A 21,131-nucleotide genomic window follows, 5' to 3' on the forward strand; every position below is an offset into this window, starting at 1 on the left:
GGGAAGCGGGCGAGACCAAAAGAGATCCACTGCACCTTAATTTTAAGCATAGCGAGCCTTTTGTGAGCGATATGAAGGTGTACGCAAATTCCTCTAAATACTAAGTACATATGGACCTGGCTGGAAGGGCCCTCAGAAGGAAAAGCCCAGAGGGTTAGGGGCTGGCATGGCTCCTTCTTTACACACCAGTGACCTAGGGCTTTCTTTATCTTTCTTTCTACCATCAAAGACACCCATCAATATACGCCCAATGCAGCCATTCACGTGTGAAAACAGAGGGCCCTCAAATCCCAAAAGTTATCGACAAAATTGATTTGCAGTCTGTGTAAGAACTCATACTAGCATCAAAACACGCTGATATGTCTTTCTGCTCTCTATTCATCACCCAAACCTTGTGGTCGTCCGTGTTTCTAGACCGTTCTCGCTACCGTACGCTATGCGTGTATCAAAAAATCACAACCAACCCGTCATGTGCACCCGTCTCGCATATTAAGAAAAGGAAAAGAAAAAAGAAAGGGAAAAAAAGGAAAAACACAAGCTGGCTAAATGAGACAGAAGAAGAAAGAAGACAAGAAGAAGAGGGGAAAGGAAGATATGTTTGGCGTGGTCCAGGGAAGAAAGAACAAGAAGCAAAGAAACAGAAACACACAAAATCAGTCTTCTTGCCAATATCACCTCCCCTCCCCCCAAATACCAATCAAGAGTTGAATTCAAAATATAACCCTCTCAACAGGCTTCATTACTCCTCCCATTCTCCACCTCAACGCCTCGACCGCTTACTCCGTCTCCGCTCCACCCGATCCGCAACAAACCCCCCCACCGCGTCCGCCGGAGCCGCCGCCGCCGGAGCCGGTGCAGGAGAAGAAGCCGCCACAGGACTCTTCAGCGCCCCAAGAGCCGCCGCCCCGAGCGCCGCCCTAGCCACCTTGGTCCCAGCCCCGCGCGTCCCCACGGCGCCCACCGCAGCCGTCGCGCCCGCCTGCAGGGCCGCCGTCGCAGCAGCAGTGAAGCGCGGGTCATTGAGGAACGAGAAGCTGCTCCTCTTGGGCTTGGCCGGGCGCGACGAGGAGGTGGTGCCGGCGTGCGTGGTCTGGCTGTGGGAGAGCGCTGGGCGGCGGCGTGGGCTTCGGGCGCGGGTGGTGCTGCTGTTGCTGTTGCTGTTGCTGTTGCTGTTGGCGTCGCGGTTGCGGTCGCGGTGCTCGTGGCGGCGCGAGTCGCGGTCGTCCCTGTGGCGTGTGGACCGCGTGGACGAGGACTCGTCGCGCCGGCTGTGTGGCCGTGCTGCCTCCTCGCGATGTCGCGGCGGCGGCGGGGAAGAAGAGACCGAGTAGCGGCGGTGCCGCGTGTCAGACCTGTCGTTGCGAAAGTCGGGCGTCGTGCTCGCTGTGTTCAGAGGTGGTCTGCGCGGGCGGCCGCGGTCTGCGCGAGGCGGGTAGCGGGCTTCTTTCTCGTGCTGGCGGGACCGCCTGTCGTCCTTCTCGGTGTCGTCGTGGCCGTGGTGTCCTCCTCCTCCGCCTGTGGTAGGGGACGCTGATGTTGTTGTCTTGTGCGAGTGGTGTCTGTCGCGGTCGCGGTCGCGGTCCTCGCCCAGCTGACCGTCTGATGGAGGCGTCAGTGGGCGTGTGTGATGGTGGTGGTGGTGGTGGTGGTGTCGTCGTGAGGGCTTGTAGGAGGAGTTGCTGTTGTGGCCTCTTCCTATAGACGAGCTCTTGTCTGAGGGTTCCGGCGACATGTTGGGGTAGACATCCTTTGGCACGTATTTGTTCGTCTTCTCGTCGGAGATGTCGTGATCTGGGACCATGTATTCAACATCGTGGCCCTCCAGCCAGTCTTGGACGTTGGACCGCCCTGGGTTGTAGTATGGGTTCGTCATGATAAGAGTATCAAGTGTTGAATCTCTTCAGGCGTTGTTGAGGTGAACTATTGTTCAAACAATAAAAAGGTTGTAGAACAGAAAGAAATGTGGGACCAGAAATAATTATAATAATAATAATAAACAGGAGGTCCTCGTGGCGATATATACTATATGTATTGATGTATGTATATATGCCAATAGTGCTGGAGCCTTTCAGCAAGCAGGCAGCAAGACAGGCGGGTCTCGGCTTGTCAAGGCCCGACGGAGGTCACAGCGAGGCTGTCGGCGGTGGGGGTTGTGGTCTCGGGGTCCAGCAGGTCCAAGGTCACCCACCCTTTGCCTATGACTCGTACTGCAAATCTGGGGTACAGGTAGCAGTGGTACTGACTGAACGTATAGAAGATAATGACAGGAGGGTCACCTGTCCTTAAACTCGGGTGACTCCAACCTGGGAAAAAAGGTGAACAAGGCTTTGCAGAATCACGCTCCACACGATGAGAAGGGAGAAGAAGAGCAAAGAAATATTATTTACTGTAAGAACACGCACAATTTGGAGCGAGTGAGAAGCCGAGCCCGGCGCCCATCATTTGGTGTTGCAGAAAGAAAAAAAGGCATTGGTAGTATTTTAAATCATTACGCGAGTCGTCCATGTTTTACTCGGTGGTGATCTTTTGCCTTCGGGAATTCCCTCCACCCACCATCACATCACACCACCTCCTCCTTTCAGTGTGATGGGATGGCACAGGTTGGGGTCTATCGGCGCCGAGAATCGGGTCAGGGTTCTGCTATTGGTAAGTGATCAACCCCCAATTCCAAAGGGTCCTGAAAGTATAAATCTTCGTTGAGAACTTCGCTGGAAAAGTAAGTTCAAACCCCCCCCCCCCCATAGGAACAAGGGAGGGGTGAGAATTCTTCAACTCTTCAAGCACCGTTGTTACGCCATCGGCGCTGCATCTTCCCAATGAGGTGTCATGAAAAGAGGGGGAAGTATGAACACTGCCTGGATGCCCAAATGATCCATTCAATGTTCTCTGTCGAGATTGGTTGTAAGGTTGGGCAGCCAAGGCGAAAGCCCACGGTTCAGATCGCCACCCCCATTGAAACTGTGGGTCAAACATCTCTGATGTGACTACCATGAGATCATTCCCCCCAACAGGGTGCGCAATAAACAGACGTTTTTTTTTTTTGCATCTCTTCGTCAGCGCGACTATCGTGTTGTTGTTGTTGTTGCGTTGCTCTATGCAGTATACAAGTGCAGAAACGAAAGGGCCTGCAGGAAAAAGGCGGGACCAGACTCAGTCCCAACGTCTCATCTGACGGTCCCACGACTGAACAGCAGCAGCACAGGACGTCATCGTGCCGCTGAGCGCAGGTACCCGACTGGACACACACACCCCCTTGAGCTGCAAGTGTTTGCCATTTCCCCCCTCCACATCTCGGCCCTTGCAGCGCTGAATAGATTTGTCATTGGAAGAAGAAACAAAAGTGACAAAATGCCCATGCCTAGCCCAGGCGCGAGGACAACAGCGACGACGGGGGCGCGACTACCGACACATTAAAGGCGTGCTACGACATGATGTCTCTTGTTCCTCGATCACACATCGGGCTGAGGGGGGTTCATGCAAGAGGGCGACGGGCGAGACATTGTCCGCCATGCAAGTGTGGCAAAGCCGAGTGCGTGGCGAAGCTGGGGATGGTAAGATGGTCGTCCTTCCCTCCCCGGCCAGACCCGCCACGCCCTGCAGGTGTCCCAAAACTTGGTACTGACCGATTGCGGTCCCACTGTCGTCGTCGTCGTCGTCGACTCTGTCTCTCTCGTCTCCTCTCTCTCTCTATCCCCTCGTTCTAGATCATTCAATGAGAAGAGGCACTAAGCACTGCAAACTGACGCAAGACAGGCCATGCATACATAGTACTGTAACACTAAAGTTTGTGGGGTTTTGGTGTGCAGAGCCGTGAGTCGGAACGCAAAACCCCATGTACACATCCTCCGTGTGTATATGCGCCCAAGACGCCCTAAGCCCCCGGAATGCCCGCGTGGTGGTGACGACGTGCTACATGCCCTGACGAAGTGCTTCGTAAATTAGAATCTCTCTTATCTTTCACACATCCTCTAGATCGCCTCGTTTCATCGGCCCTGCCGCCGTCGCGCGAGGACGTGGTTATCATTTCAATAGCCTCCTCCTCGGCCCCCTTCTAAGGTCATGCTCTTGTCTCATGATGCATCATGGTCAGCAGCCAAGAATAAACGCAGCACCGCTTCTTTGTTCAAGACTGAATGGTCTAGTGTACTCTAGCCTACACACCGTAGAATTGCGAGACGTGAATTTTGTCGTTCAGGGCCTTGTGTTGGTACACTAGGCTGTTCTATGTATGACCGAACCACGTCTGTTGTCTTTCCCTGGCTCCCACGAATAAGAATTGATGATAATCGTCGGACGAATGACAGCGTGCATCACTCCTCTTCAACCCCCCGCCCCCCGCAGGCGTCTAACGCAAGTCGCTCGCTGATCAAAGCTGTTCCCACGGGGCTAGGATGAAAGCACTCTGACGTTCCGATGCGTCTTCGTCTTGTCGACTGGAGCCAGCGAAGTGCCTCAGAGCTAGCTAGTGCCCTCGCCCTACCCTCTTCTCGGGATCGGAGCTCAAGTCGTGGAGAGACCCACCAGGAGGGGGGGGGGGGGGGGTTGCGACCCCGTCATAGCGAAACGACAGATGTGGTGCCACGATTCTTTGAGAGAGAGAAACTCCGAGCATCGTGATTGTCCAGACTGAAACCCACCCTGCCTCTCCTAGCATCCAGTACCGAGCCACCAGGGAACCAGAGTGCAACATTACTGGCAGGACCAGCAGACACTTCTGACGTCTTTTGACATGCCAGTGAGAGAAAGAGAGAGAGAGAGAGTGTGTGTGTGTGTGAGGACCCGAATGGTCCAGAAATGCTGCTGAATTGATCGTACATGCCATGTGTCCTCAAGACCTCTTGGCCTCGCTCCATCTGTGGCTCCGACAACAAAGAGGTACCTGTCAGGCGTATTTGCCTCCTCCTCTCACCTCCACACAGCTGATGGTACTATCGTGAGCTGCTATAGCCACTACACTGTGCAGATGCGCATGTATCTTGACGTCAGACTGCGCAGGCCCTCTTCGGTGTAATTTTTTATCGTGCTGACGAACATCCCACCCTTTTGCGCCGAACGCCCCAGGCCATTACTGTACAGATTGCCGCCGTCCATCCTGTATCCTGAATTGACCAAAAAAGTGTAAAGGAAAACAAAATGTAGAGGTACAGACCGCGGACTACTCCTTGGTCTTACCTACATGAACCCTGCGGCCTTCACAGGGCCGTCTTGCTTCCTGAGCACCTCGAATTGGGGACTCTCGTACAACTTTAGGATGTCGTCCCAGCCGTCGCGGAATATGTTGCTGATCCACGGGACCTCGTCCCCGACGATCCAGAGCTTCTCGTGGACGATCTTCAGTAGGCCCTTCTCTTCCTCCTTTGGGTAGAAGCCGTTCCACTCCCTGCCAAAAACGGTAGGAGGAAAAGGCCCGGTGGCGCGGAAGGCATAGTTGAGGAAGGCCTGCTCGGCCATTTTATTGTCAAACTTGGTGGTGTCCTGGCTCTCGCGCAGCAGGCGCTGGTGCATGTAGCGGTTGGGCTCCAGCACAACGACGCCGACGTTGACCTCGTTGCCCAGGCCCTGACCAGCCCAGACATAGTCACATATGTCGGCCTGGTGTGGCTTGTCCTCGGGCGGGAGGAGTTCCGGCTTGCAGCGCTTACGGGGCGCGACGCTCTCCTCGAAGATGCCGTCGATGTTCTGGACAGGGAAGGCGTCCAGGTCGAGGAAGGCGAATCTGGAGAAGTCGGTCTGCCCCCAAATGTTGAGCTTGCTGAAGAGGTCCTTCCAGCGGGCGAAAGGGAACATGCTCCCGTCTTCGCTCGGTGGCGGGTCCCAAGGGACGAGCTCAAGCTCGCGCACGATGGCACCCTGGGCCCGGAGGATGTCGCGCTGCTCGTCGGGGATAAAGGGGGCGACGAAGACGACGATGGGGTGGAAGGCGGAGCGCGAGGCGGGGTCCCATAACAGGCGGTAGACCAGCTGCTGGGCAGAGAGAAAGTAGGGGTCGTGGACGGAGTTGTTGCGCGTGGAGAGGTAGGTCGCGAAGGCGAACTGACCGGCGCCGTGGTCGTTGTGGGCAGCGTACTGTTTCAGCTTGGCCGCGTCGAGCCGCGGCTGCCGGTACTGGACGAGGTCCTCCTGGAAGGGGTACTTGATCTCGTTGAAGGTGCCATCCTCCTGCGATGTCGTGCTCTCGTCCTTGTCACCGCTTGACGGTGGTATTGCTATGGGCACCTGGATAACGGTTGTCGACTCGCCCTGCGACTCCCAGTGGAGGCCTGACAGGCTCAGGATTGTCGAGTGGTAGTAGATCAGCAATGCCGTCACCAGGGCGGCAAAGAAGATCCTCGCCGGTCGGGAAACCTGTGCGGTCATTGGTGAGCAATTCATCTTGTCATCGCGCGTCGTTCTTGGTTGGTCTAGAAGGTAAGGAAAGACAAGTAGGAGGAAGAGGAAGATCCCCTCTTCGGTTTGGGCAAAGAAGCTGAATAGTGTCCTTGTTGATTTGTTTGGTATGGGCCAGACTCACCATGATGACATGCAATCAATAGCACTGCCGCGCACGCTCTCCAACTATGCAGCCAAGAATGCAATACTGCAGGATGCTGGCTGCAGTACCAAATCTGTCGTTGTGCAAGAATGCCTATCAACCACTACCACAGCAGCATCTCAGAAGTGGGTGCAGAAAGAGCTTGGACGCAATCAGGAAGGTGAGTGTCGCAGTTGGGAATAGTGCCAAGGGGAGGATGGTGATGAGGAAGAGGAAGAAAGGGTAATGGATGGTGATTTGATCGAGTTGCGCTTGCTGCTGCTCTTCATCTACTGTAGCAAGCGCATAGCAGGTGCAAATGAGAGACAGGCTAGAAATACGCTTCAGCACTGTGGTTGGTTCAATTGCTCCAGGAGATCGACATAGTACCTTGCCATGAGGGGGGAACCTTGAAAAGCCGAGGGACCTTCTCCATTAAGCACTAGAAGCATCACGGCATGTGTATTCTGTACTGTATATATACTGTACTGAAATTCAGTATGTGCACCATAAAGTCAGAGTAAACTGGATTCAAACAATTCATGCGACACAAGTCTAGAGGCAATGTGGAAATGCAATGCGACAACTCAGCCTCCTCTGCTTTCCCTGCTGGAGAGTTTGAGAAACACCCTAGTATAATTGGTGTCTGTGCAGATTCACCTGATATCCATGTGTCTACCACGGTACCGCCCCCGTTCACATGTCAGGTTGACCTGGACACTTCACAGCGTAGCTTACTAGTGTTTCTCACACGGTACCAAATGAGCTCATCATACATGATACCCATGCCGGGTGCTGATGCCGATGTGATGTGCCCTGCTTCTGTAGACCTATCTTGGCTTGTCTCTTGATATCTCACTAGAAGAAGGACCCAAGGAGAAAACAAGAAGAAAAAGAAGAAAAGAAGAATACTATGTAAATAAATAAACTCCACTCTCGGTGACGATCGGCAACCGTAGCAGGCTCCGCCCGGAGACCAAAGTATTTCTCCACTTATCCCGCCTTGCATGGCCGGAACCCGGATGAGGTCCGGTTGCGTCGTTCATCACATCCTGTTTGTCCAACGGCACTCAAAACAATGTAAACAGGAAATGGTGGTAAGAACGCATTATTCATTTGTGGGTATCATACAGAACAAGAATCTCGGCGAATAAGAGCGATAAAAAACCAAACATAAAGACAGTGCCGTACAACGGTCACCACCTCACCAACCAGCCAAGTACTGACACTCTAAGCCTCAGGGCTTGTCAGTAGCGCCTCAGCCATCCTACTAAACAGGGACATGGCATCCCCTATCAGCAAGCCAGATTCCCAAGGAAAATGCCCCCTCCTATCCATCCCTCAAGACGTCGCGTCGATGAAATTGTCCGAGTTCGTCCTCTGCGTCGACTCGGACTCCGGGAACGCAAGAATGCCGCAGATAATCGCGGCGACGATAAGGCCCAGTGATATGAACCACCAGATGATTCCCAACACCCTGCCGTTGCTGACGCAGAAGCACATACACAGACCGCTCTCCCTGGCGTTCCTGGCCATCTGGTGCGAATCAGACCCCTCGACGTCCCGCCTGATGCAGTCGTCGAAGATGTCCCAGACACTGTATGTGGCTGTCAGGGTACCGACAAAAAGCTATAGAGGCGACGGCGGAGTCAGTCATAAGGAACACCTCAGAGAAGAAAGGGGCATGCAAAAATATGTTTGCAGAGGCCTACTTACCACATAGAAGCGCAGGGCCTCGGAGTCCGCAATGAACCAACACGCCACGAGGAGGCCGGTGTTGAACAAGATGATGGCCGGGGCGATCCACCTCTTCTCGCCCTCCTTCAGCTGCACGTTCATAGCCCGCACAACGCCCCACCACAGCAACAACAGGAACAGCACGCCAATCACCAGGCTCGCAACCTTGCTGGCCACAATGTCGAACCCGCAAAAGATCATCAGCGACCCGACCAGCGAGCTGCCCAGATAGCCAGCCGGGTACGTGACGGCGCCCAGGCCCCCGCTCATCTGTGTCGCGCCACCCTCGTTGATGTCGAGCGTGATGTGGTGCACCCGCCCGCACGTGAGCTTGCAGGCGATCGCGTGGCCCAGCTCGTGGAACGCCACCGCTTGCAGCTTGAACGGCTTGAGGAGCGCCCGCACAAAACGCACGGGAAAGTACCAGAGGATGACGATGGCGAGGAAGTAGCCGCAAAAGACACCGACTGTGATGCGCTGCGCGTCCGACGTCAGCGCCAGGCTGGCCCGCCGAAAGACGATCGTTGGCCCGGCAGCGCGGAGGACACGGGGGCCTGCCTCGGCGAGCGTGCGCTTCGCTGCCGATACTATGGCCGCATTGGGGTTTCGAGGGATGTCGAGCCCGCGGAGGGCTTCGGTAGGTATTGTAGGGGCCATCGTGATGGCTGCTTTCGCCTCGAAGGACTCTTGGGATACGGTATGGCCTTTTGTTATTCCCTTATCGCTCCTTGTAGTCCTCGCTCTTCAACCCCACACCTAGCTGTTGTCTGGGTACGATTTGATGTATGCTCAGGTGGTGATGTGGTTTTGTGTATTTCGCCTGCTCGTCGTCGTAAGCAGATGCGAACAGGGATTCGCTATTATGGATCGAGGAACGAGTGTATGCGATAGAAAATCGTATCGTCGTTGAAATCGTGTTGCAAGAGAAAAGAAGGAGAGATATAGTCAGGGATGAAATGAGAGAATCGAAGGCAAAAAAACAGTCAAAAACCAGAGATGACTGTGGCTATGCACAACCCAGGAAATCTTGGCTGTTTCCATGGGGTGGTGACGCGCGGTGCCCAGGACAAGTCACAGTGAGCGGTGACATCTGGAATGGAGTGGCCCTGGTCTGACCTGTCACGCTACAAAGGTTGGCGGGGAAATGTCCTGTAGTCTGGGGCTCAGCCCGTTATTCAGTGGTTGACAGTGGACGACACGGCATTTGGTTGGCCCCGCTTGGGCAGTGAATCCAGGAACAGAGCAGGGTCTCACCCCAGCTAAAAAGTTGCGTGGCCTGGCGTGGCTGGCACCTGGGGGAAGACTTCGTCATCTGCCCTGGAGCTAAGCCGCCCTGCCGCTGTGATATTTTTAGCACCCGCCTTGCCCCTACGAACTCTGCTGGTCGATGATCTCTCCTGCAACAAGGTAATGTATCAATGCAAACTGCAAAATATCATGGTATGAAACTAAACCTTTGTGTTTCGAGCACCCTCCAGTGCCTATCGGCAAGAAGATACCTAATTGAGAAGCAAATGCTATGAGACCGCCGATGTTGGACTGCAACTACAGATGAAACCAAAGCGTGCAATTTGAGGCACCTGCCCAGCCTGTCATGATTTTGAGATGCAGGACCATACGATATGCTGTAGAGATTTGAGTGAGCACCCAGTAGAAAGATTTCAACCTTTACGTTTGCCATGATATCATGGTTCCTCTGAGGTTGACAAATCAAAACACGCAAGCTGTCCAATGACTTGGGTTGGCCAGCCGCTGTCAACTCTGTAGTGGAGTGCTTCGAGCCTAATAACTACTCAAGTCCATCCTTAGTAATATGCACTGATCAAGTTCAGAGTGTAAGATGTACTTCTGTCATCCAGTGTTGTACTGATATCCTCCCCCTGGTCTCCGGGTAACCTCTGATCAACGGGAAAAGCATCTGACTTCTGGGGAGCTTGTTGTTACCTCGAGATTTTGTAATTGCTGAACAATAAGTAGCATTTGAGCATTGCAGTCGCTCTAATAATAAGTAACGAATATATATACAATAGCCCGATATCTCACCTCTTATTGAAAAAAGTCATGGGGTAGTAAGGCGTACAAGATGTGACGTGATTGGCAGAGGCTTCTCCAATGACTCTTTACATGGGCAGCATGTCAAACCCGCAGCTATATTTATGCAAGTCATCATTACAAATAAAGGAATAAAGAGAAAGGAAGCGGATTAATTCATTGATCTCTACGAGCAATCAGTCTCACCATTGGTCCCCTGGCTATACTGCAGACTGGTCACCTGTCAAGTCTGAGCTTGCACCAGTATAAATCCAATGTAGACTATGACTTGCATATCTGATGCTAAGGTTCTGAACCAGAGCCATACCTAACTATAAGGTCTTGACTCCTCAACAAGAAAAAACCACACGCAGCCATCTTTGACTAAGTATTGACAGCAATATACACACTCTCTCTTCTTTTTGCTGCCCTTGCCAAGATTGCTTGTCAAACAATGACCTGAGGGCATTGGGTGCATACATTCTGGCAGTCCAAGAGCTCAGCACAGTGCCCGATTAAGAATTACCTGATAAAAACAAAACCTGGAGAGAAAGTTTGACACTTTTGAATCACAAAATTTGAATGAGATATTTGCTTGGGGCCCCAGAATTATCCTTCAACATTATAGCTCTGGACAGAACGCGATTCACATTCTTCAGGATATAGAGCGAGATGACACTGCAACAGTCAAGATGAGGAACGTATAAGAGAAGGCGATGAGTACTACAAATGCATACTCTCATCTGCATACTGAACTGGTGAATTAACACCAGTAAGTGTGACGAAATGGTGCACGGATACGCCTTTTGAGGCAGGATGGCAAGAAGGCCGTCGGGAATGTGGCTACGCTCCTGGTAAGAAGCACGTACTGGCTTGAGGGTGTCGGTCCGGATCATAGGGGACAGGCTACATCCGAATCTGGATGGGATTGATCTCAAGTCCATCCAAGAGACTGTTCATTATCAGGACAGCCATCCCAGGAAGCTGGCAGCGTACACTACTGGTGTAGGCGCTGCTTGCCTCGAGCTGATGTCAGAATTTGCGGAGGATCTTCATCTTTGGAGACCCAACCATGGCCAGAGCTTATACTTTGACGCAAGGCCTGTTTTTGCCATCAAGGTCTGAGGATTCGGATCATGTACTTTAGATGGTGGCAGTGGAAGGCAATGGTCTAGCAAAAAGCCGAGTCTGGGTCTTGGTAAACTGCCAAATAAGCAACTCGAAGCTACAGTAATACATCGGATAGCAGAAGGAGCAGTGGGCTCCCATGAACACACAATAAAACATATCCTCGGTGGCCAAGTCGACATTCAATGGACATCGGAAGATCAATTTTGGATAGGAGCATGGCGCCCTTCTGGTACTGGAGCTGGTTGGCAAGATTCCTATCGGCTGAAATTATGAACAAGACCGTCCACGGACGAGAGTAGTTCGGGTATTAGTGAAAGCCCGTAGGAGCGAGGTGATGAAAAGAAGTATATTAAACTTCAACGTGCTGGTGAATGCCGGCGGCGGAAGATATCTTATCCAAAGAACTCGAAAACTTCCGCGGCTTCTTCCAAGCGGTTCTTCCCGCTCGACAGCTCAAACTCACGATGTCCCTGCTCGACAAGCGAACAGGGCCTCAGGTTGATAGCATACACGACGAGGCCGAGATGCGCAAAGAAAACCACCCACACAACCATAACTTTGTAGAGCCGAATTCTGCGGTCGGCATGCGCGAGAGATCAAGCGCAGCCAGGGTACAACACACCAAAGCACCGCATAATTAACCAAGCGCACTGCGCGGAAAAGGGAAGCGGTCGGCGCATGCATTGTCAGCCAGCCATCCAGCAAGCCAGCCAACCAGCATGGTGACTATGTAGGTACCCAAAAGGTCCAGACTCGCAGGGGACCCGGCCAAACACTCTGCCAGCCTGTCGCGCCGGTTAATCACCTATACAATGATAGTACGTACATGGTATGTACATGGTAGGTAATAAGCATCCCCCCTTCCCCCTTCCCCGGTGGTGCCCGTCGCTGGACTGGATGGCACCGCCGAAGGCTAGGGTCTGGTAGGAGCCCGTGTGAGGGCAAGACCAGTGGGGTCCATGGGCCAAGAATCCCGGGGAAAACAAGTCTGGGGAAGAATGAAATGGAGAGAAAAGCAGGAGGGGTAAAAAAAAAAAAATACAAAAAAAAGTGAGGAGTAGTTTCTAGGTTCCTTCTTGTCGGGACAATGATTCACTCAGCCCCAGCCCACGTGTGAGCCGTTCGCGGTGCCGGGACTATACAGAGCGTTGCTATAAAAGGCAAGCCGCCGTTTCTGTCGTGGATTCAGAAAACGGCGAGAATTGTTTCTCTCTTGCTCATCATCCCTCACTCTTCCCACGCTCAAATAGTGTGGGGGAATTGGAGAGCAAGATCCCCTCACCTCAGGACGGTGGAATGGAAAGGTGTCCCACTAGAAACAACCCTCGCCAATATGAACCGTCAAAGTCAAAGGTGTGTGTTGTATGATTCCAGCTCGTCTAGGCAACGATGTCTCTTTTTGTCTGTCTGCGTCTGATTATTGTTTTGTCACAAGAGGGGAGGGTGTTGAGGTTTGTTGGACTAAGTGGTCACCTAACCTTCCTTCAGCCGCACACACACACACACCACCACCACTTACACGCATTTCTCTCTCTCACACCGGCCGGTCGCTATCGGAGTGATCGATACGCCAGACCGTTTGCCACCCACAGACGGCGTCGTTCTCCCGCATTAGGTCGACAGGTACCCGTCAGTGGTGCTTGGCCTCGGCGACGCCCGTGGTGACGCTAGCCCCGGTGTCTCCTCGGCGTGACGCCCCAGCAGCCAGTGGGACCATGGTAGGAGCGAGTCAGAGCCTGTAGTGGTTTGATGGATGTTGCTTTTGCCTTTTGCTGTGGATGAATCCTCTTCCAGGCCTCCCCTGTCGTACAAAGTGCAACGCTGGGTTGAGGAGAGGTACGTACAACGGTACTGGTGCTGCAGCCTTGGCGAAAGAGGATCTGACCTGGCTTGGCTTTGATCATTGTGTGGCACCACCCGTTGAGCCGCACTACTTTCGTCTTGTACAATGGGTTGTTTAATAGGTTGCATTATGCCTCACGGTGCGTCCGTAGTGGTGGTGTGGTGGTGGTCTGGGGAAGAAAGACTTCACACCCTTTCTTGTCTCTCTTTTCTATGCCTTTTCTGTTTCCATTTCCCGTTTGTCTGGGGATTTCCCCACTCGAACCACTTCCAGTGCCACATCCTTTTCTGGAGGTGGAGTTCGCCCGTCGTAGGTCTGATTCTGGAGAAAACTGGGCACGCCTAGATTTTCCCAAAGGAAGAAACCGGGCAAGACACTCCAGATGCTGTGGGGATGTTGGAGACGGGGAGACAAAGAGACGGGTTGGAGAGACGGACACTGGCACACAGTTGACTGACTGGGTCCCACTACCCCTTTATCTTTTCCCGTTTGGCACTACAGTACTATGTATGCTGTACTATGGTAGTATGTGGTCCTTTTTTGCTCTCTTTTTTTTCTTCTTCCTTTTCTTCTTTTCCACAAGATGACGTCTGTTTGGGCCTGTCAACTATGCTACTATACCCATAGCATAGTAGTACTCCCGAGCCGTACCATTTTTTTCTCTCTTTAATTTCTTCTCGTCTTAGACAGATTGGCCCTACTGTTCTACTACAGAGTACTACTACTATGCTATAGTACTATAGCAGGATAGCGAAAAGATTGACAGGACTAGAGCGAGTCAGGATCGGCGAGGATTTCCTGAATTGCAGGCCCGAGCATCATTGTCTTGCGATCCGGAATCCGGCATACCGATCGATGGCATCCCCCTTGGATGCACCCCAGACGCATCACGCATACCCTCGGCCGCTACGAGGGAGGGGTAACCAGGCGCTATGGTTGATCCCATTAATTCTCTCAACAGCTAACAGCTAACAGGAAACAACATCAGAAGAGGGTTACGTGAGTCGACACCTGATCTACAGGTCCCATGATCCGGGGTAAACGGCGAGCAAAACAGCGAACTTGGGGAGCCAAAGGACAAGTCAATCCGCTTTTCTCCTGGTGATGCAGCTAGATTATCGCAGAACCCCCTGGGGACCCCGGTGGAAAACTTTCGGCCCTGTTCCAATATGGGGTCTCTCTCCACACCATACGATTTCGAGCTAACAGATGAGGTTTCGCCAGACGAGGGGGGACGAGAGGCGACGGGCGAGAGACGCGTATAGGAAATGGACGAAGCTTACAATAAAAAATCGAGAGATTGAAAAAAAAAAAAAAAAAAAGTCCATCGTTTAGTGTCCGATCTCCTCGACGATATGACACGATCGACAAGGAACCATAAATACTGGCTATCATCCTCTTCTTCACGCTTCATCCCAGGGTGGTAATGATTCACACGCACACTTACCTCTCTTTCTCCCTTCTCCCTACTTCCCCCTCATACTTCCCCTCCCCCTCTTTACAAACCTGCTCTGCCCACTACTTCACAAAATTTAAGTGAGGGCAAAATACGTCTCTTTTTACCAAAACACCAAAACAAAACTCCATAATTGCCACCACTCATCATGGCTGACGCGGTCACGCCGGTGGCACCAACCACCAGCCCCAACACCCAGGGCAAAAAGCTCAAGGAGGCCCAGATCGAGAACCCTGTCAGGGCTGATGGCATTCCCGCCATGGACGAGAGGCAGGCCATGGCCGTGGCCAACGCTGGAGGCTACGAGATCGACGCCTTCATCGGCGAGATGGAGACGGAACTCGAGGCTTCTGGTGGCCTGAAGACGGGCTTCTTCCACCTGCAGTTCAAGGACCCCAGGCACTTCACCTGGGTCATCGTCGCCTTCGCCTCCATGGGTGGTCTGCTGTCTGGTCTCGACCAGTCCCTCATCTCGGGCGCCAACCTGTACCTCCCTGGGGATCTCGGCCTGTCCACCCGCCAGAACAGTCTGGTGAACTCTGCCATGCCTCTGGGAGCCGTTGGTGGTGCTCTGATCCTTGGACCTTGCAATGAGTCCTTTGGCAGACGCTGGGCCATCATTATCTCTACCATCCTGTACACTATCGGTGCTGCCCTCGAAGCTGGCTCCATAAACTTTGGTATGTTCTTTTGTTCTTTTTCTTCTTCTTTTTCTGTCATGTCAAAGAAGAAAGAAACAGGTTGCTGACTGTTGGTAGGCATGATTGTTGCTGCTCGTGTGATTCTTGGCATCGGCGTCGGTCTGGAGGGCGGTACCGTCCCCGTCTACGTGGCCGAGACTGTCGAGCGCAGGATGCGAGGCAACTTGGTGTCGCTGTACCAATTCAACATCGCCCTCGGTGAGGTTCTTGGCTACGCCGTGGCCGCCATGTTCCTCAAGGTGCCCGGAAACTGGCGCTACATCCTCGGCTCCTCGCTCGTCTTCTCGACCATCATGTTCATCGGCATGCTCTTCCTGCCCGAGTCGCCCCGTTTCCTGATGCACAAGGGCAAGACCCTCGAGGCCTACAAGGTGTGGAAGCGCATCCGCGGCATCGAGCACGCCGACGCCAAGGAGGAGTTCTTTGTCATGAAGGCCTCGGTCCAGCACGAGCACACCGTCGTCAACGAGAGCGCCGTCAACAAGCGCTTCCCCTGGCTCGACTTCTTCACCGTGCCCCGCTGCCGCCGCGCCCTCGTCTACGCCAACATCATGATCCTGCTCGGCCAGCTGACCGGAGTCAACGCCATCATGTACTACATGAGCACCCTCATGAACCAGATCGGCTTCAACGACGAGCAGGCCAACTACATGTCCCTGGTCGGCGGCGGTTCGCTCCTGATCGGCACCATCCCCGCCATCTTCCTCATGGAGAAGTTTGGCCGCCGCTTCTGGGCCAACGCCATGCTTCCCGGTTTCTTTGTCGGCCTGGTGATCATTGGTGCCTCGTACCACATCCCTCTCACCACCAACCTGGGCGGTGCTGAGGCCTGCTACCTCATCGGTCTGATCCTCTACATGGGCTTCTTTGGCTGCTACGCCTGTCTCACCTGGGTCATCCCCTCCGAGGTCTACCCGACCTACCTCCGGTCCTACGGCATGGTCACCTCCGACGCCCTCCTCTTCCTCGCTTCCTTCATCGTCACCTACAACTTCGCCGCCATGCAGAATGCCATGACCCGCACCGGTCTCGCCCTGGGTTTCTACGGCGGCATCGCCGTCCTCGGCTGGTTCTACCAGCTGCTGTTCATGCCCGAGACCAAGGACAAGACCCTCGAGGAGATTGACCTGCTCTTCGAGAGGCCCACCCGCGAGATTGTCGCCGAGAACGTCCAGAGTGTCACCAGGAGCACCGCCAACTTCTTCACCGGCCGCTGGACCAAGAGCTCCCAGGCTAAGGCTGCTGCTGCTACCGCCGCTGACGAGAAGCTCGGTGAGAAGATGTAGATGTGTGTAACGCCTTGAAAATGCCATTGTGCATTGAAATGAGAAGAGATAAGGGACAGAGACAACAGAGAATGGCAGCCCCGACCAGAATAAGGGTCGAGGGCCTACAGCCAGTATTAGCACCGAATTAACGGAGGCGGCGCATGCTTCTATGCCTTGATGTAATATCATGATACCCATAATAAAAAGAAATTTCTACAAAAAAAAAAAGAAAAACACTACTCTGGCTGTCTGATCTCGTCGTTCTCGAAAGTACTTACTGCAGACGCATACAGAATGACCTACATGTATGCACGAAGCCCAGACATGTGGAAAGGCCCCTACACGCTCAACGGCAGCCTCCCTACTGGACGATCTCGATACCGGCTTGACGTCGTGATCTACATGATGCTGAGCTTATTTTCTTTCTTTTCTTCAGGCATCAATCAACTGCAACCACGCCCCATCCCACAATTCCAGCCTAATCAATCCATTTTGTGTGTAAACTTCTTCGGCGTAGATAACACCCCCCCCCCCTCCTGGGAAGAAATCTATCACAAAACGCACGCCGTCCCGCGCGGAATGCATACTTTGCGGACCATTCCCAAGACTGCTTGTGGCCATAGTAAGGAATGGATTTTCAGGGGCGAAATAAGATACAGCGGGGATTGCGGGAAAAAGATATTTTCCCAGGCCTGTGCGAACCCATGTCGTGGTCGGTGATTTTTGACCCAAGGGCACCGCGGTGCTTTTTTTTTTTTTTTTTTTTTTGTGCTAATTATGGGAATCATTTTGGTCAGAGAGAAAAGGAGAGAAGAGTAAAAAAAGTAGTGAGCATAGTGAGTCCTATTTGGGTTTATGAAGGCTGCTGTGATCTTCCAGTATTTCTGCGAGATATCGTGTTGATCCGTTTTCACTTCTCAATCGTCATGGTTTGTGCCGGGCTGCTCAAGGTTGGAAGCCTACAACAGGAAAATCATTACCCCCCGATGGTACGACATTGCCAACATGACAGGCCATGGTAGCATTACTATAGGAGATGTGCCAATAAAGCTTTGGCAGAATGAGACTCAAAATACTCCGTCAATTATGCATTGGTATCTGGATATCGTGCGTTCTAGTTTTTGGAAAGGCTATGCCACCATCGCTCAGATCAAAGTGTACCCCCGCCGGGAGCTCTATATGCACTCCCTCAAGCAAGTTCCATTGGCTCATAAATCTTGGGAGCGAACAGATCCCCCCTCCCTCCTGCCCGTCTGAAAATCTTTCGACGCCAGTTGGACAACCTTGTTTCCTCCCTGGCAAAGGTGAGAGGAGACCGTTAATGTGCATCGCATACCCCGTTTGCTCCTCTTATTTACCATCTGCTCGTGAGGTATTTGGTCGTGGCGGCGGCTCCCCGTAGCTGTTGTTTGTCGAGAGTGATGACGACGGCGTCATGTTCATGAGATCCCTCGCAATATACCGACCCCGTCTGCGGTCATAGGCGTCCAGCAGGGTGAACACCACGGCAATGTCCATCTTGGGCATGACCCGGATCGCCTCGAGGAACTCCTTGCAGATCCCCTGCGCCCCGGCTTTCTCGAATTCGACTTGGGGCGAGTACAGTTATGTTAGTCATCAGACAGAAAACAAGGAGGAAAATACCACCCGAGCAAGTAATTTTTCAATGATTAAAACTGGCTCCCTTTTTCTGAAATGGGTGCAAAAAAGTAGAGGAAGGAAGAAAAATCGACGAATAGAAAAAAAACCCTCGACAGGCTCGGGGAAGAGGAGGACTCACTATCAGTCCTGTTCCACTGCAACATCTGCTGCCACGAGATAATCTCGTCGCCCAGGAGAAACGCAGGAAACGCCGAGAGGGTCAGCTCCTCGACGATCCACTGGCGCTTGAAGAACGGCCTGTTGGCAAAGCTCATGATGGCCATGTACAGCGGGCCCTTGTCGGCTCCCCCATTGACCTTGACGTCCTCGGCGCAGACGGGCCCAAACGGCGCGAGCCACTGCATGATGGGCGAGTAGTTCTCCGGGTGGTCGATCTTGTCCTGGGGGTGGCCAAAGTTGGGCGGGAACAGGGTCTCGAGGCGCCGCAGCGTGTTGATGCCCATGTCGGAGGTCTCGTCCTTGAGCCCCAGCCAGCCGACGGTGATCTTGGCCGACTCGTAGGCCAGCGTCAGGTGGGCGCGCCGCTGCTCTGCCTCGGCCGGGTCCCGGAGGTTGACGCAGATGCAGTCCAGCCAGACGCGCAGGGGCACCTGGCGGGCGGCCGGGTTGGACTCGTCTGGCAGGATGGACCGGAAGCCACGGAGGACCTGTCGCAGCCAGGCAGGCGGCTTCTTGGTCTTGGAGGACGATGCGCGGCGGGGGGAGGGCGGCGAGGACGGCTGTGTGCCCGACGAGGAGCTGTCATTTGACGAGGTCTGGTAGAGCGAGGCCTTTTCCCGCAGGAACAGGGCGCGCACATGTCGTAGGGCCTGGCCAAGGGTCTTGGAAACTGTTACTCTGCTGGCGTTGACCCAGATGTGCTCGGTGTCGTTGTCGTCAGAGTCTCGCAGGAGCGCGCAGAGGCCGATAAATTCGAGGTCCCTGGTGACCTTGACGTTGACCATGCGGCTCACGACAGGGTCATTGATGTCCCGGCCCATCTGGATCTCCAGCAGCCGGATTTCTCGGTCATCAAGCTGTATTGGCTTGTAGTCCAGGCTCCTGACGTCGAGTGCCATCTCTCTCTCGCTCGCTCGCTCGCTCGTGCGCGCTCTCTCTTTCTCTGCTGAGGGAAAAAAAAATGTCCAAAAATAAAATAAAATATTGAATGCTAATATCAAAAAAAAATATGAAAAGAGAGGTGTCAAAATATTAGTCTAGTCCCTGGCTTGCGGCAACTAATGTTTTCTAGGGAACACCAATCCATCGCATCCCGCATCGCTAAAACCCAGAGTTCCCACGAAAACTTCGATGTTCCCACCCCAGTCACGTCGATACGCTGATTGTGTTGCGTAAGGGGCCTGACCCTGGTCAAGGCTGTGGCGAGAGACAGGGCAGAAGAATCATTTTTGGGTATTTTTTATTCTTTTTTGGGAGGGGGGGAGGGGGAGGGGTTATGGAAATTACGGGCTGGCTTGAGTCGTGCATCTTGATCTTATAGGACCTTGGTCCTCCGTCTCTATCCATCGCCAAGACTTTTGAGATCCGGAGAACCTGCATCTGTCTTCTCTTTCCCTACACCAATCGATGTCGGCCTGCAGGCGACAGGTTTGAAGACTGACAGGTTCTTGTCGTCCAACCCCCGCCCCCCCCTCTTCTTGTCTCCTCAAGGACTTGCGTTGTGAACAGCCCCTCCGGCCCGATGTCGGTACCGTACCGTCGTCAGTCAGTACTGTAGATTGCTTTCCACTTGCAACAAGTACATAGCCCATAGGTAATCATTGATGCAAGCGGCCGCCCCTCCCTCTCCCCTTTACCTGTCAGGCAGCATGCATCGTTTCCTGGAATTTTCCAAGATTGATGCCCCATTGCTGCCACAGTGGGGTCATCAGGCCCCACAAGTACAACCTCGGTACTACGGAAGATCTTCTTAATCGTCTCGAAAATTACCTGAAGTAGCAAAATGGAGCGTACGTGCACACCGTCCAAACTAGGACGTCAAATTAGAAGGCGCAAAGTAAGGGAAAAAATCTCTTTGACAAATCAGCTGGAGTTTTTTTCATTGTAGTCTCTGCATGATAGCAAGTCGTCGTGCCATCAAGAGATTCTTGAAGGAAGCGTTGGGGGGGGGGGGGGGAGGGAAACTTCCGTTGCGTTTACGAGTTGATAAGTGACAAACTATCTGTAGACGATATGAGCGCCTACACACTGTAATATAATAAGGTTTCGCTCCCAGTATGTGCGGTGTACAATACTAAGTCAGGCTTCCTTTCCAATTGAAAAGCGTCAGTGACAATGTTTTATATCATGGTCAGATAGGGAACGAGCTGGACTTGTTTACCACCAGTCTGCAGTCCTTTTCAAAACCCCCTCTGACCTTCACTAAGCGACCGTGAAATACTAGATACACCACTGCTTTTCTACCCATAGTCTACCGCCACACTAGAACCCATGTCAGGACGTCTATTATTTATCATAGAACATCAGTTCAAATCTACAAGCACCCATCGACAATAATCACAAAAAAGCGTGAGATACTTTTTCGGCCGTACGGTAAGGTTTTGACCATAATACGTAGCGAGGTGGCTGAACACGATTCAACATCCCTGGCTTTAAAAGGGTCATACCGCGCTTAGAGAGCATCCTGTGATTAATTCTTTTCAACTCTAAAAGTCAGGTAATCCTCGTGAACATAAAACTAAGCTAACATCGTGGATAACATTATCAAGAAGCCTGGCGGTGGGTGGATGAATATTGTACGAAGCGAAGCGTCATAGAATGACCAGGTCGCTGTGGTGACATCCATTCCTAT

General features: G+C 52.9%; 5 protein-coding genes across 5 annotated transcripts; 2 read left to right on the forward strand and 3 right to left on the reverse strand.

The window, feature by feature from the left end:
- Positions 1 to 2,586: 2,586 nt before the first annotated feature.
- M406DRAFT_334548 (uncharacterized protein) lies at positions 2,587 to 4,055 on the forward strand (the record flags this gene model as incomplete). The annotated part of the gene is made up of 6 exons (XM_040920952.1): positions 2,587 to 2,646; positions 2,702 to 2,716; positions 2,916 to 2,960; positions 3,363 to 3,551; positions 3,807 to 3,810; positions 3,973 to 4,055. 6 exons carry the CDS (start codon positions 2,587 to 2,589, stop codon positions 4,053 to 4,055), a joined length of 396 nt encoding a protein of 131 aa, XP_040771906.1.
- A 1,117-nt stretch (positions 4,056 to 5,172) lies between these two features.
- M406DRAFT_73385 (family 8 glycosyltransferase) lies at positions 5,173 to 6,514 on the reverse strand (the record flags this gene model as incomplete). The annotated part of the gene is made up of 2 exons (XM_040925620.1): positions 5,173 to 6,345; positions 6,512 to 6,514. 2 exons carry the CDS (start codon positions 6,512 to 6,514, stop codon positions 5,173 to 5,175), a joined length of 1,176 nt encoding a protein of 391 aa, XP_040771907.1.
- Positions 6,515 to 7,604: 1,090 nt separating this feature from the next.
- On the reverse strand, positions 7,605 to 9,146 carry M406DRAFT_282802 (uncharacterized protein). The gene is made up of 3 exons (XM_040918489.1): positions 8,363 to 9,146; positions 8,228 to 8,329; positions 7,605 to 8,140 (listed from the first exon to the last, which is right to left on the reverse strand). Exons 1-3 carry the CDS (start codon positions 8,903 to 8,905, stop codon positions 7,853 to 7,855), a joined length of 933 nt encoding a protein of 310 aa, XP_040771908.1. The 5' UTR covers positions 8,906 to 9,146; the 3' UTR covers positions 7,605 to 7,852.
- Positions 9,147 to 14,968: 5,822 nt separating this feature from the next.
- Positions 14,969 to 16,696, forward strand: M406DRAFT_343078 (general substrate transporter; the record flags this gene model as incomplete). Its single annotated transcript, XM_040921835.1, has 2 exons — positions 14,969 to 15,389; positions 15,468 to 16,696. 2 exons carry the CDS (start codon positions 14,969 to 14,971, stop codon positions 16,694 to 16,696), a joined length of 1,650 nt encoding a protein of 549 aa, XP_040771909.1.
- Positions 16,697 to 18,028: 1,332 nt separating this feature from the next.
- M406DRAFT_334552 (uncharacterized protein) lies at positions 18,029 to 19,398 on the reverse strand (the record flags this gene model as incomplete). Its single annotated transcript, XM_040920953.1, has 2 exons — positions 18,029 to 18,267; positions 18,459 to 19,398. 2 exons carry the CDS (start codon positions 19,396 to 19,398, stop codon positions 18,029 to 18,031), a joined length of 1,179 nt encoding a protein of 392 aa, XP_040771910.1.
- Between the last annotated feature and the right edge of the window lie 1,733 nt (positions 19,399 to 21,131).

Source organism: Cryphonectria parasitica, assembly GCF_011745365.1.
Source record: "Cryphonectria parasitica EP155 unplaced genomic scaffold M406scaffold_9, whole genome shotgun sequence".
Classification (NCBI taxonomy): Eukaryota; Fungi; Ascomycota; class Sordariomycetes; order Diaporthales; family Cryphonectriaceae; genus Cryphonectria; species Cryphonectria parasitica.